The sequence below is a fragment of the Trematomus bernacchii genome, unplaced genomic scaffold (assembly GCF_902827165.1).
Source record: "Trematomus bernacchii unplaced genomic scaffold, fTreBer1.1, whole genome shotgun sequence".
Classification (NCBI taxonomy): domain Eukaryota; kingdom Metazoa; phylum Chordata; class Actinopteri; order Perciformes; family Nototheniidae; genus Trematomus; species Trematomus bernacchii.
Window position 1 is genome coordinate 2,310,955 of NW_022987771.1, and position 13,335 is coordinate 2,324,289.

At 40.1% G+C, this 13,335-nt stretch overlaps 1 protein-coding gene across 1 annotated transcript; it reads left to right on the plus strand.

Moving 5' to 3' along the window:
• The first annotated feature begins 3,053 nt into the window (after window positions 1–3,053).
• Window positions 3,054–10,187, plus strand: stc1 (stanniocalcin 1). The gene is made up of 4 exons (XM_034148509.1): window positions 3,054–3,365; window positions 5,095–5,237; window positions 5,350–5,561; window positions 6,175–10,187. The coding sequence occupies exons 1-4, from the start codon at window positions 3,185–3,187 to the stop codon at window positions 6,473–6,475; spliced, it is 837 nt and encodes a 278-aa protein (XP_034004400.1). The 5' UTR covers window positions 3,054–3,184; the 3' UTR covers window positions 6,476–10,187.
• The last annotated feature ends 3,148 nt before the right edge of the window (window positions 10,188–13,335 follow it).

A 13,335-nucleotide genomic window follows, 5' to 3' on the forward strand; every position in this document is an offset into this window, starting at 1 on the left:
ATGCTGATGTCATCAGACATGAATTTATTTTTATTGACGAGGCTGGCTTCAACCTCACAAAGACCAGGAGAAGGGGTAGGAACATTATTGGTCACAGAGCCATCATAGATGTCCCTGGCCAACGTGGTGGCCACATCACAATGTGTGCTGCGATCAAACAAAATGGTGTCCTCCACCGCCATGCCCACCTTGGTCCATATAACACAGCCCACATTCTAACATTTCTGGACAGACTGCACCACATTTTGACCCAGGCAGACCATGTTCATCATGCAGAGCAGCCTAGATATGTTGTGGGATGGGACAATGTCAGCTTCCATCGTGCTGTCTTAGTCCAAAACTGGTTTGTTGAGCACCAACAATTCCGCCTACAATATCTTCCACCCTGCTCTCCATTTCTCAATCCAATTGAAGAGTTCTTCTCGGCATGGCGGTGGAAGGTGTATGACCGTCGGCCCTATGAGCGCATGCCTCTTCTGCAGGCCATGGAGGAGGCATGTGATGACGTGAATGTGAATGCTATCCAGGGCTGGATACGTCACTCAAGACGCTTCTTCCCGCGCTGTTTAGCCAGGGAAAACATCGCCTGTGATGTGGATGAAGTGCTGTGGCCAGACCCTGCTATAGGCGGCGAGATGCAGCCTAAGCATTTTTTCCTTTCCTTTGTTTTTTGCTCAAAATATGTTTTCTTTCTATCTACTGTATTTGAAAGAAGCATCATTTTTGTTTTGCGTTACAGAACCAACTGTAACTATGTGCTGAGATGCATGTTGCACAATGTTATTTTTGAATAAAATGTGATTTTTTTCAACAACTCATTTGTATTTCTTCCTTTACTGTATTTCTGTATACTCAAGCAATCTTTCTCTGCAGAAACCAGAGCATAGCCCATAAAAGATGAAAGTGCTTTAGATTATGCTCAGCAGTGTGTAGTTGGGTGGTCAAACAATCTAGTATTATGAATGAAGTGTGTTATATTTGGTGCTAAAGTTTGCATTTGGTAAGTGTTTATGTAGTTTTGAGTGCAGTTCTTCACTTAGCAGGAGAAATGAGGTGTTTTGCACTTTGGGTGTGTGGTTTTGTGAATTGTGTTGCGTGTTCTGAGAAACTGAGCAATTTAAAAACGTGTGTTAGCAATCGAGAAAAACTGTAATAAGCTTAATGGAGTAAAGATGTTTTACAACAGACACCAATATGCACATTAATGAAATTAGCCCTGCGCAAATTTAGGAAATTGATTTAGAGACACAAGGTCATTTGTATAAAAGAAGCTACAAGTTTAGAGCATGTAATACAACGTGTGTGCGTGCGTGCGTGCGTGCGTGCGTGCGTGCGTGCGTGCGTTCAGATAAAAAGAAATATGGGCATTAATGGTCCATATTGGCATTTTCAAACTTGCGTCACCAAAACTTGAAATGCAAATAAGTGAGCAGTGTATGATGCTAAACACCTTTTTTAATGTTTTTATTTAAACTAACTTTTTATAACAATTGACACATTTTGTTCTTCCTTTGAGATATTGTTCTGTCTGCAGTGAATATACAGATCTTCATGCTTTCTGTGTGTCTCTAAATAACAAATTAGTAGTAGGCCTACTAGCTACACATACTGTAGATGGTGGAAAGTACATTTCCAATATAGACAGAGGATGGTTATCCCCTGCAAAGCTCACCTTTTTGTACTTTGTAACTGTATTTGATATGTTTATACCAATAAGTTAAAATAAATAAAATATGAATCTGGGATGAGGGGAGAAATACATTCCCGAACCCCAATATTTTTTTCATTTAGTTATTTATGGAAGCATCTCGTCAGCTATGGTTCTTATGTTTTAGTCAAAATGCGTTTCTTCAAACAATGTCATCCATAATATTGAGGCTGTTGATATGTATATCTGTATATGAGCCGAAAATCACATTATACAGTAATACGTGATAACGGTGGTGATTGGTTACTTCAATGATGAAGACACAGGGTGGAAAGGATGAGATTATATAACAGTCACTAAAAGCTTGAAACACACCATAATTGCAGTCATTTAAAAAAAGTTTCGGTACCACTTTACAATAAGACTATACCCTTATAAAGGATTGATAAAGGGTTTATAATTAGGTTATTAATTAGGTTGTAAACACTTTATTAATCATTAAGAACCATTTATAAACCAGTTCTAACATTTCATACATCAACACAGGCTCACTATTTGGCAAGATGACTGAGCCTTATATTGGTTACTTAGCGAGAATCAACTCAGTGAACAACAGATACCAAGGATGCTGGCTGATGAAGAAGATGAAGTAAGCTAGGTAGCCAATATAAGGCTTAGCAGTACATATGAATGTGGGCTCACTATTTGGCAAGATGACTAAGTCTTATATTGGTTACCTAGCTTACTTCGTCTTCTTCATCAGCCAGCATCCTTGGTATCTGTTGCTCACCGAGTTGATTCCCCCCCTTCCATCTTGTTGTTTCTTGGCATCTCTTTATGACCATTTATTAATGAGTTACTAACATGTATAGTTGCCAAAAGGGAGCCTTGTAAAGTGTAAAACACATTCCCATTTATCAATGAGTTACTACCATTTCTAATAAGGTTTAGCAGTAGGCTACAGATAAATGTGGGCTCACTATTTGGCAAGCAACCAGTCACAGTTGCCCTGTTTATCTCATGTCTTATAAAAGCTTATTCATGATTTAATAAAGTGTTCACAACCTAATTAATAAATTAATTACAAACTATTCGTAAACCCTTTATAAGAGTAGTCTTATTGTAAAGTGATACCAAAGTTTCTATAGGGGAAACTTTTGACTGAAAAATATAAAGCCTATATATAGTGAGCCCTTCAGTTTTGTATTGTCATTATAATAGATAATGGACATCTTTTATCATGTTGAGCTGTGTGGGATGCACAGTGTTTGCCGCTGTTAAAAGATTGTATCAATTAGTAGTGGAAAGACCAGGACCACGGTCTTGAATCCTGCGTCCTGATTGGTCCAAACGCAGCACTCGTAATGTTCAGCGCTCCCATATAAACCCATGCAGACTTGACATCGGTGCTATCTGTCATTCAAGTCAAAAGCATTGTGAGGAGTCCAGTGTAAAGACATTGCTGGCAGCTTACTTGTGGTAGCCTTCGTTTAGTGTGTTTTCGGTGCTGCAGAAGCTTTTTGGAGCGCTATTCTTATGATTTACACACAGAGCAGGAGGCGTCTCTTTACATTTAGTTGTATTATCTGTGTTGAGAGGACGATGCCTTTGAGGACCGGACTTTTTCTCCTGATGGTGCTGAACGCATCTGCATATGAACTGGATCAAAACGAGTCTTATTCGCCCAGGAGAGCACGCTTTTCCTCCAATAGCCCTTGTAAGTAACACGCTGCCTCCATCTGCATATCTCAGAGTGCACTGCTTGCTTTTTTACACACCGTTTCCACAATGCACAGGCTTACCTTTGCTCGCTTACTATGTGGAGATTGTTTTTTTCATAATTTATTTTGGCCTATGCAGCCTTTTCTGTCTAAACGAGTGCGTTGATTCATGGAGAAGGCTGCGGGATTAACGCTGTGGTTTTCGCCGGTGTCCTGCCGGCAACAGATGAGCATGGAGCTTGGAGCTGACACCTGAGAGCAGGCTGTGTCATGCTGGTAGTCTCCTTCTCATTTGCTGCATAGGTCTTACTATTAAGCATTATAGGGATTTTTCAGTGCATAAAACATAAAGCTTCCCATGTAGCCTTCATGTACAGCCTTCAAGTCAGAACAATAGTGTGTTTTTAACATTGTTTGTCACTAGGGCTGTGCCTTTTTGACAATTAAATATAACCCTGTTAGTCCACATGGTTCAATCAAATACAAATAATGGCATGAGTCATAATCCCTTGGAATAATCATAATCAAGCATGACTCTGCATGGCTTTTTAAAACATGACTTCCTTTTTTAGCACAAAAGGTACAGCCCAGTGGGTGACAGGGATGCTGATTCCCTTCCGCAGGAATTGCTTCATCATCATAAGATTCGCAGCTCATTCTCTGTATATTGAGAGCAATCTCTGGTCCCTGATGGCAGGCAGACTTTATCTGACTATGCAGGTCAACATGGGGCCCCAGATTCAAAGTCTGCCAAGTAGGCTTAGGCTCCGCGGTGACATTTCTTAATGGTTATTACGAGGGATTTGAGTCAGGCTGCTTGCAATCTCAGTGGATTCTTGGATGAGGAATAAGGAAAGCCAACTAACTGGACACACTGATTTACGGATTATGTTTATAGCCCATTACTGGTGTAACATTTCATGTCGGTTGCATGGAATTAAGACTGTGTTCCTTATGGCAGAGATTAGTTTTGGGATAATGAATGAGTGATGTTGCAGGGTAGCTGTTTCATTGGTTTTACAAAGATGGGGATCAGGGTTACTTGTGGGTTAATCAGCCTAATAACTATTCCGGTTATTGCGAGGCTACTGAAATGAATATGGCAGCATGTATTTAATGTGGTAGATGTTTATTGGATACATTCTGGATATTTAATAGGACTGCGCTTGGTTATTAGTCAAAAATGTTAAAGTGGTTTACAGCAGAGTCCTCAAATTCAGCTTGAAGACAGAGTCTGGTGGAAGTGTGTGTGCGTGTGTGTGTGTGTGTGTGTGTGTGTGTGTGTGTGTGTGTGTGTGTGTGTGTGTGTGTGTGTGTGTGTGTGTGTGAGCCAGTGGTACAAGTGTAGGTTTGTGTGTTTCTACAGGCACGCCAACAATTTTCAGTAAAGTCTTTGGTATTTCTGGTGCAGTTCATCCAAGCTCTGCTGAATAGAACCAAACAGTGGAATATACGTCCTTGCCAAGAGAAAAGCGTTTTAATGCCAAATAGTGTCTGAAACTCTCTGCGTTGTAAGGTGTCCAAGTCTCCAGTCAAGTCACTATTTGCCCCAAGTGACTGTATGTCTTTTGTGAATCACCAAAGTATGAAATTTCTCCTTTGTCCGCCACATATTTTAGCTGAAACCCTGGCAACCCTTGTGTAATGAGCTCAGAGAGTGTGCAGTTATTCCCAGTGCACCCACTGCTGGCTCCCCTGCTGATGCTTCATTCTCTGTGCCCACAGCAGATGTGGCACGCTGTCTCAACAGTGCCCTCCAAGTTGGCTGCGGAGCCTTCGCCTGCCTGGAAAACTCAACTTGTGACACAGATGGCATGCATGACATCTGCAAGTCCTTCCTATACAGTGCTGCTAAATTTGACACTCAGGTACACAGTCTAATTCATCTCACAATGACTTATATTTCTACCGGTGTGTATAGGATTACATGGGTGTAACTGTCAGGGCAAGAATGTGTAAAGCGCTGCTGTGTTTTTACAGGGTAAAGCATTTGTGAAGGAGAGCCTTAAGTGCATTGCCAATGGCATCACATCGAAGGCATTCCCCACCATCCGCCGCTGCTCCACCTTCCAAAGAATGATCTCCGAAGTCCAGGAGGAGTGCTACAGCAAGCTGGATATCTGCACTGTTGCCCGATCGAATCCAGACGCTATTGGAGAAGTGGCACAGCTACCAAGTCACTTCCCCAATAGGTGAGCCCTTCCTCTAATATATAAACAAAACACGACTTGATTAAGGTTATGAGGACACATTGTATGTCAATCGGCATGTCAGAGTTTGAAGCTGATGATGTTCAACAGGCTCTTTGACCACAGAGTAGATTTTATTTCTCCAGTAATCAGACTGTCAGTGTAGCTAGCTTTAAGTGAATGAGACATATTTTTGAATCACAAATATACAGGATTGTCTTGTTGCAAATACCAAATGTCCTCCTCATTTGTGCAGCATAACAAATTACCACATTTGTATTGATTTCCATGTTTTGGTTACCATCTGCTTCATACATTCTTTCATACAAAGAAATAAATGAAACAGGAGTATCGAGTTTTTTGTGTTTTTTGTTCCTATTGTTACATGTGGGATTGCAGTTTGGGAGTGGATACAAAAGGGCTAGCACAAGGCTTAGTAGTGACTGGAGAAGGGAAGGTCACTCCCATATGGATGACTTCAGACTATAGAGAGCATGTGTGGAAATACAAAGTCATAACTGTAAGCAGGTAGAAGAAGACGAAATGCACTAAAGAGCCATGCTGTTCTGATTTGTCCTTTTTGATCCTCACAATCTGGGATGTTTTTGTTCTGTAGGTTTTATGGTAAGCTGCTACAGAGCCTGATGGACTGTGATGAGGACACAGTGGAGCGCGTTAGGACCAGCATGGTGTCGCGGCTGGGCCCAGAGATGACCATGCTTATTCAGCTGCTGCAGAACAAGCCCTGCCCATCCACTGCTGTGGCTGCAGCTGCCGCCATCCCAACTGGAGTGGAGAGCCGTGGGAGCTGGCGCTGGTCCATGGGTCCCCATATGTACAAGACCCAGCCTAATCTGCGAAACAGAGACTCTGCCAGTCATTTTGGCAAAAAACGCTCTGCCAGTGACAACTCCTAACTCAGATTCAGAAATTCCACACACTCCTCAAAACTTCATGAAAGCTCCTCTATTCCCTCGGGGTGTTAAAGTCCATTCCTCCGCTTAGACTGGAAGTTACAGAAACGTGCACCTCTAGGGAATGCCGGAGCGCCCATAGAGTTGATATCAGAGTTTGATTGTTGTTATATTGTATATCCTACACTTTAGGCTTGAGAGAAATCCCCTTTCCATCGAGTCCGCTCACAGTTTAGTGTTGAACATGTGGCTGTTGCATCTGTGCGACATGGTCCTCTTCACCTCCTCCAACAGAGATGAACCCTTAACAAGTCTTTTGATGCAAAGCCACAACAAAAAAAAAAGATAAGAAAAGAACAGCCATAGTGGTTCACACCTCTAGTGCACAAATCCATACTTTAAAAAGACAAACATTTCATAATCCCGACATTTATTCATGAATAGAGATCTGTAGTTGGATTATTAGTAGTTCATTTATAGGAATGGGGAGTTATTGGTAGATGTATCTAAATATTTCAGCAGTGAGGCCAGTCAAATTGTGAGCATGAGATGTGGAAATTAGTTTCATATCTATTTTCTGACTAACATAACAATGAAAATGTACTGTAAGTTATCTGAGACAGCCATAGCTAGCCCTCTAAAAGAGCGTGTTCATACGGAGTGAGGTCTGTAGAGGTTTTAATGATAACCTTAAACTGACCAAAAAACTTCTAACTGCCCTGAATGCTATTCATGAAAAACCAAAATAGTATCTTATAATTTTTTTCTGATGGCGGATGCAGCCATGTGTTTCAAATCATCATCCTGCACATGTCCAGGTCGAGGCCAAGTCTAACTGTCAGAAAAAAATCCATTGTGTATATCTAGTATCCACTTGTAATGCATATGACTGTTGAGATATATATGGGACCATGTTTAGAGGAATCTGTATCCATGTTCTGAACTGAGCGTGAAGCAGGTGTGTATGTGCAGTAGCTGATTAGCGACTTCACCGATGAGAGAGCAGCCATCTTCTTAGACTGATGATTCTCTGAGGTGAATACCCTGACATACACACTGACTTCCAGTGTCAAGATTAAGAGTGTATATTTAAAACAAAAAATAAGCCTTGTTGGATGATATTTATTTTCCTACTATATTATTTAATTGCATTATTTTAGTTTTACTTAGTTTACAGATTTAAAAATAAAAAGCAGTTCAGTCATGGCTCCTATTTGAACATGAGCTCTATGCCAAAAAGAGAAGTGAGCTGACACTCTGGTGACTGAATGGGACCCATGTCATGACTCTGTGCTGGCCATAGGGGAACAATGTTGGCCATTCAAGTCAGGGGATCTACTTAATGGGTGTTATAAGGGACCACAACAAAACCATAGCTTCATTTTGACACATTTTCTGGTTGAAAAAAAAAAAAAGTCGCCATTGCAGCTGCTATTGAGGAGTAACCAGGTAGAATCACAGTAAAACAAACACCAGCATTAAGTCTTTTGATTGTTACGCCCTAGTTTGCGGTGCTTCTCTTCGCATTTTTTTCCTGTTATTATTTATTTTTGTATTTAATTGTATTAATGTGTATGTTCTGTTATTATAGAGTAGAGACAGATATGGGAAAGATGCAAGAGAAATAGTCGCATGCATGATAGGAATACATACTGTGGTGTCTGTATCTACTTTAGCTCTTGGTCAAGAAGCTTTTAAAGCCCCTGGACCCTTGGTTTCTAACAACACAACATAAAATATGCAGAGCTAAGTAGGCGAAGCTAACATTAAAAAAATGTTCCTAAGTCCACTTTTGCAGCACAAATTATCACATGTTTGTGGTACAGTGTTATCGGTTCAAATGACAGAAACAAGAAGTTTATGTTAGTGGTAGACTCTATCCAATTGGCAAGTCTCATACAAAAACATCACATGAAAGCTGGACATTTTCTCAGATAATACTGCATGTTTCATGGCATTCAGAGACTGAGACAATCACTCCGAATCAGTAGATCAGATCAGAGCCACAGTCACTTTATGCTGGTGTTTGTTTTATCTGTACCTGGTAGAAAGATGGGGTTTTTGAGCCACAATGTCATTAAAACGTTCAATGGTTAATGTTAGTTTTTGTTTGGCAGCAAATTGCAAATGTTCGTGCACATTGAAAATGCAATGTAGAGATTTATGTGAAAACCAGGGCTGGGTTTAGTTCACTCTGAAAACACCCATTCTTCAAAGTTTAAAACCTTGAAAATAGTTGTATAACAAAATGATGTAATAAAGATTTTATTTCAGAAAATAATTCCTACATTGTCCTTGACAATAAGAGTGCAGCGCAGACCAGAAACAGAGATGCCAGTGTCAAAGTAAAAGCTATGTTAAGAACTCCAAACTATGCAATAATCTCACATACAAAGGATTCACAGCAACACAGAAATGGTCCTTTATTTCATTCAGTGCAAGCTTATGCTGTCTGAATAAAGCATCAGTGTGTGTGCGTTCATGCTGCACTCACAGTGTGAAGGCATTGCTCCTCTATATTACTTTCCGTTTCTGTGTTTTTTGTAAAGTGGGGTTTCTTTTTTTGTTCTGTGAATATGAGCATTTATTTTTGTGTCATTTGGTGCAAAAGGAGCGCAGTTCTGAAGGAATCACTTGGGAGGTTAAGAGCTATCGTCACACTGTTGTATATCCTAGCTTAATATTTTATGTTAAATATGCACTTTGCATCTTAACCACTATAAAGGGCATTGAAACATTCAGCACATGTGCCATGGAGACATGTTTTATTTTCCCAGTGTATGAAAATCGGTTATATTTTGCATCCTGAAGGGTCAGGGCTTCTACATGTACTATTGATACATATGTCTGTATCTTTGTTGTCCATGGGTAAATCCGAAACCCAACAGCTGCTGCTAAACTGTTTCTCTGTCTGAGTCTGTCCAGATGCCCGCTCTGGTTTGTCAACACACAGCTCAGCATCAGTCCACACTCACATTCAAGCATTTGATTGTCTATCCGTGTCTTCATATATATTTTTTTTTATGAACTTTCCTCGTGTCAAATATGTTTGGCAAGAGCAAATTGACTGTTTCCTCACCAGGTTAAATGTAATGGTAATTTCAGAGAATGTACCTGTATACTGAATGTCTGCTTCGACGAGGACATGCCCGAGTTAGGTGACCCGTGAAGGCTGTTAGGAAAAACTAAAAGAGAGAAAAGTGTATTAGTTGCGTTTTTAGATTTTAATTCAAGTAAAGGGTGCTTAAGGTGGTATTGGAGCATTATTAAATTCGACCCATGGTGAGTTTTGTGAAACTGTTTTCCTGTCAACACTAGAGTCTCCTTCGCTTCTAACACGTCATGGTACTCTTTCCTCTCAAGACTTGAAATAGATAAATGTCGTGCTAAAACTAAATCACAAAGCTTCAGTGACTAGTAAAGTTTATTTTGTATTCATATATATATATATATATATAAGTGACAGTTATTTTACTATCAGATTAAAAAGCATATAGAGGATTTAAGGATGTTACTGAAGTTCCTGATACAGATGCTATGTAACGCATGATTGACCCTTGTGAATCACTTGCACTTTAAAATATACCCATATACATATATACCCATACTGTGTATATGTTTGGGTTTTTCCTCTGTACTGAAAAGTCATGAAAGATACAAATGCATCAATTGTGTGTCTTTTGCTGATCAGAAATAAAATATTTATCATATCTGGCATATGGTATGAAATAAGTTTCTCTGCTCGTGTTTCACTCATTGGGATTCATTTGCATCACAACCTAGCATTTTCAATAAGTCCATAAGACCTCTACATTAGGTGAGCTTAGAGATGCATTCATGATCTAACTGTATGGTTCACAGGGAACAGCAAACATGTATGAGAAAGTGTTCACCAGTCTCCCCAAAAACCACAAAACACATAAAAACAGAAGTACCAAACGACCACAAGCTCCCAATTATTTGTGAAAGTGTAAAACGTGGTATGGCCCAGACATTCTAAAACACTTCTGCAGGATTTTATGGATTGCATATTCCCTTCCCGCTCCCCCCCTTTAACCACACCGCAAAATATACAATAAATGTGTCACCCAGAACACCATGATAATATCCAGAGCTATTAGCTTTTCTAATTTCCTCAGTAACATGATACATAGAAACAGGCTCAGTCTTCAGGTTGCCATCAACACTGCACCAGTTTTCAAAGAGCTGCATTCATGTCCTTTTAAGCCCCAAATCTTTTACAAAACTCAAATAAAGGGAGAAAGATATTTCTATTAAATGTCAACAATGTCGTCTAACATGTCAAAAGCACACTTTCGAAGTGGACCCCAAATCTTTATTCGAGACAAAAGCCCCCAAGAGCATCAACTTCTGATCCAAGGTTTGATTGCTGAATATGTACAATATTATATCATATTGATCATATTTGGTGTCTAAGCTCTATTCTTGTTTCTGTACCAATATATAACCAGCTGAGTAGAGCAGGGATTGAGTGACAATAATAACTTCCCCTTTTTGAGCCTACAGGTGTATGCTGTGTCGGGGTGGGGTTCATCAAATATAAAAAGGGGCTGCTGCAAATGACAGCTTTCAGGCGAGTGCTAAGGCTGCAAAAAGTTCATAGTGGACTGACATTTTAATCTTGCAATTACTGATTTTCCAATGACTTAGGGGCAGCGGAAACAAGCTATGGTTACCAAACAGAAATATCATCATCTTTTAACTTCATGTGGGAAAGTATTAGCCTACGGATGACTAATATACATCCAACAAACACAGAGCAACATTAGCATGTCTTTTCCTTGTGTTTCCCGAATTGTTCTTTACTCCTGCTGTGTCTTACTTGTCCCCTTTTTGCCAATATTTGTGTATGTGTTTATGTGTGTGTCTCCCGTATTGCTGCACACCTGCCTGTGATCAGCTCAGCGCCTCTCCTGCAAATCAACCCCACCTAATTTCCAACTCTTTTTGCCAGTGTGGTAGCTATGCTATGCTATCCTTTGCTCTAGGATCGTTGCTGGCCTGTCTTCCAGTTTTTTCTACTCTCTTCGCCATCACTGCCACGCCGCCTAACTGGTCTCAGTCATCCCTTCAACCCATCTCCATCCATCATTACAAGAATATTCTCTGTCTCTGTGACAGTGCCTCATGATTGGGTCTTCCTTGTAAACTAAAACATAGAATTACATTTGGAATTTCTCGTCGTTGTAGCTCTGTTTTTGGTCTCCTCCAACTCCTGAGTTTAAGTATCTGTGGTTTTAGCTGCTAAATGTTCCATGATCTTGACCAGGTGGCCCCTAACTTTCACAGTCTAGGTAGCATGATGAGGGTGAGCCAAAAACAGTTAAAAAAACAATAAGCAAGAAGTTATAAGATGCCAAAGAGCTGAAGGGTATAGTTGGTGATAAATCTGTGGTTTCACCACTATGAGCAACTCTCAGTTTTTTTCCCCCAAATGGTCCATATTGAATAGCCAAGGGTAAAAGAATAGATTTGACAGTAAAGAGACTTCTTTTAGCATGCCGATTTTTGTGATTTTGCATGTATAATTGAGCTTTTCCTATATATTTTATGTATAACTTTCTTTAAGCGTTCTTTAGAAAAAAATGAAAAATCACATATCAGGTATCAAGTTTTGTACAACGTATCATATACCTTGAATATTATTATTTCCACATTACATATGGTTTACCGGATCCCATCAGAACTTGTGAAAAACCCTGCGGGACCCACACAAAGAAAGATGAAGGACACAGAGAGCACCTCCTGACGAAAATGAACTTTCTTAAACTTGAACACAAACGAGCTGAAACTGCAAAGCGCTCCGTTGGGTTGGAGAGCCTGAGGAAAAGAGGGGGCAGAGCGCAAGAGGCTCCATGGACGCTAATCTCAGTCAGAGGGAGATATCATTTCATGCCTATTTAGAGAAGAGTCCTGAAGGGCTTTCTCATCAGCCGCTCTCCAGTCTCATGGATAGGTGATGCAGCAGCTCTGCTCACAGATTCTATCATCTCCCTTTTTTAAAGAGACATTCACTCTCAGCCCTTCAATGAATTGAGCACAAGCATGATGGACAGAACCAAACGCTTTAGAATGTCTTCATACAATCAGTTTTAAAATCTGTCTCTCACTCTTATTTGCTGAGTTACGTAGCTGCATTTCTGTAGTGGGCAACTTTTAAAAGCAACTTTTTATTGTTTTCAAATTGCTGCCTTGAACACAGAGAAATCTGGTTGCCAGGAAACATTTGAACAGATTTTTGACCCTGTCTATTCACTTTGTTGCATGCTACTTGGACCGCTGCCAAGTGTCTCAACGCTCTGACAATCACAACCAGAGTAATAATGAGTAATGATGAAATTAGAATATAATTATGCAGATGCAATTCATACCATCTGCTTGGGTTGTTTTAATTCGATGTTAATGCCTTTTTAAAGCTTGTGATGAAACAGTGCTTCAATTGAGGCATGAGATACAACACTATGGTACTTGCTGCTTTGCAATAATGGATTTAAAAACCTTCTGCAAATGTATCTCTGTAAAATACAGCTGCCTCAAAATGTGGCTCCATATGAGCAGTACAAGCATGCCTCTCTTCAAGCATTTCTATAGTGGGGAGCACAGCATTGAGGGGGGTGTTGTATGCATACCTTTGACAAACAGGGTGACCCAATGATTGCATATGACTGTGGAGCGTCCGCCTATAAGCCAGCAACAATACGACCTTTGTTGTTTGTCATTGTTTTAACCTCTTGATATATTTGGAGGGCGGAAAGCAATGTATATAGTGCTTGCATAGTGTCAGCAATTTGGTAGGACAAATGAACAATGCATTGTGGTTAGCGCGGTACGACAATTGCCTC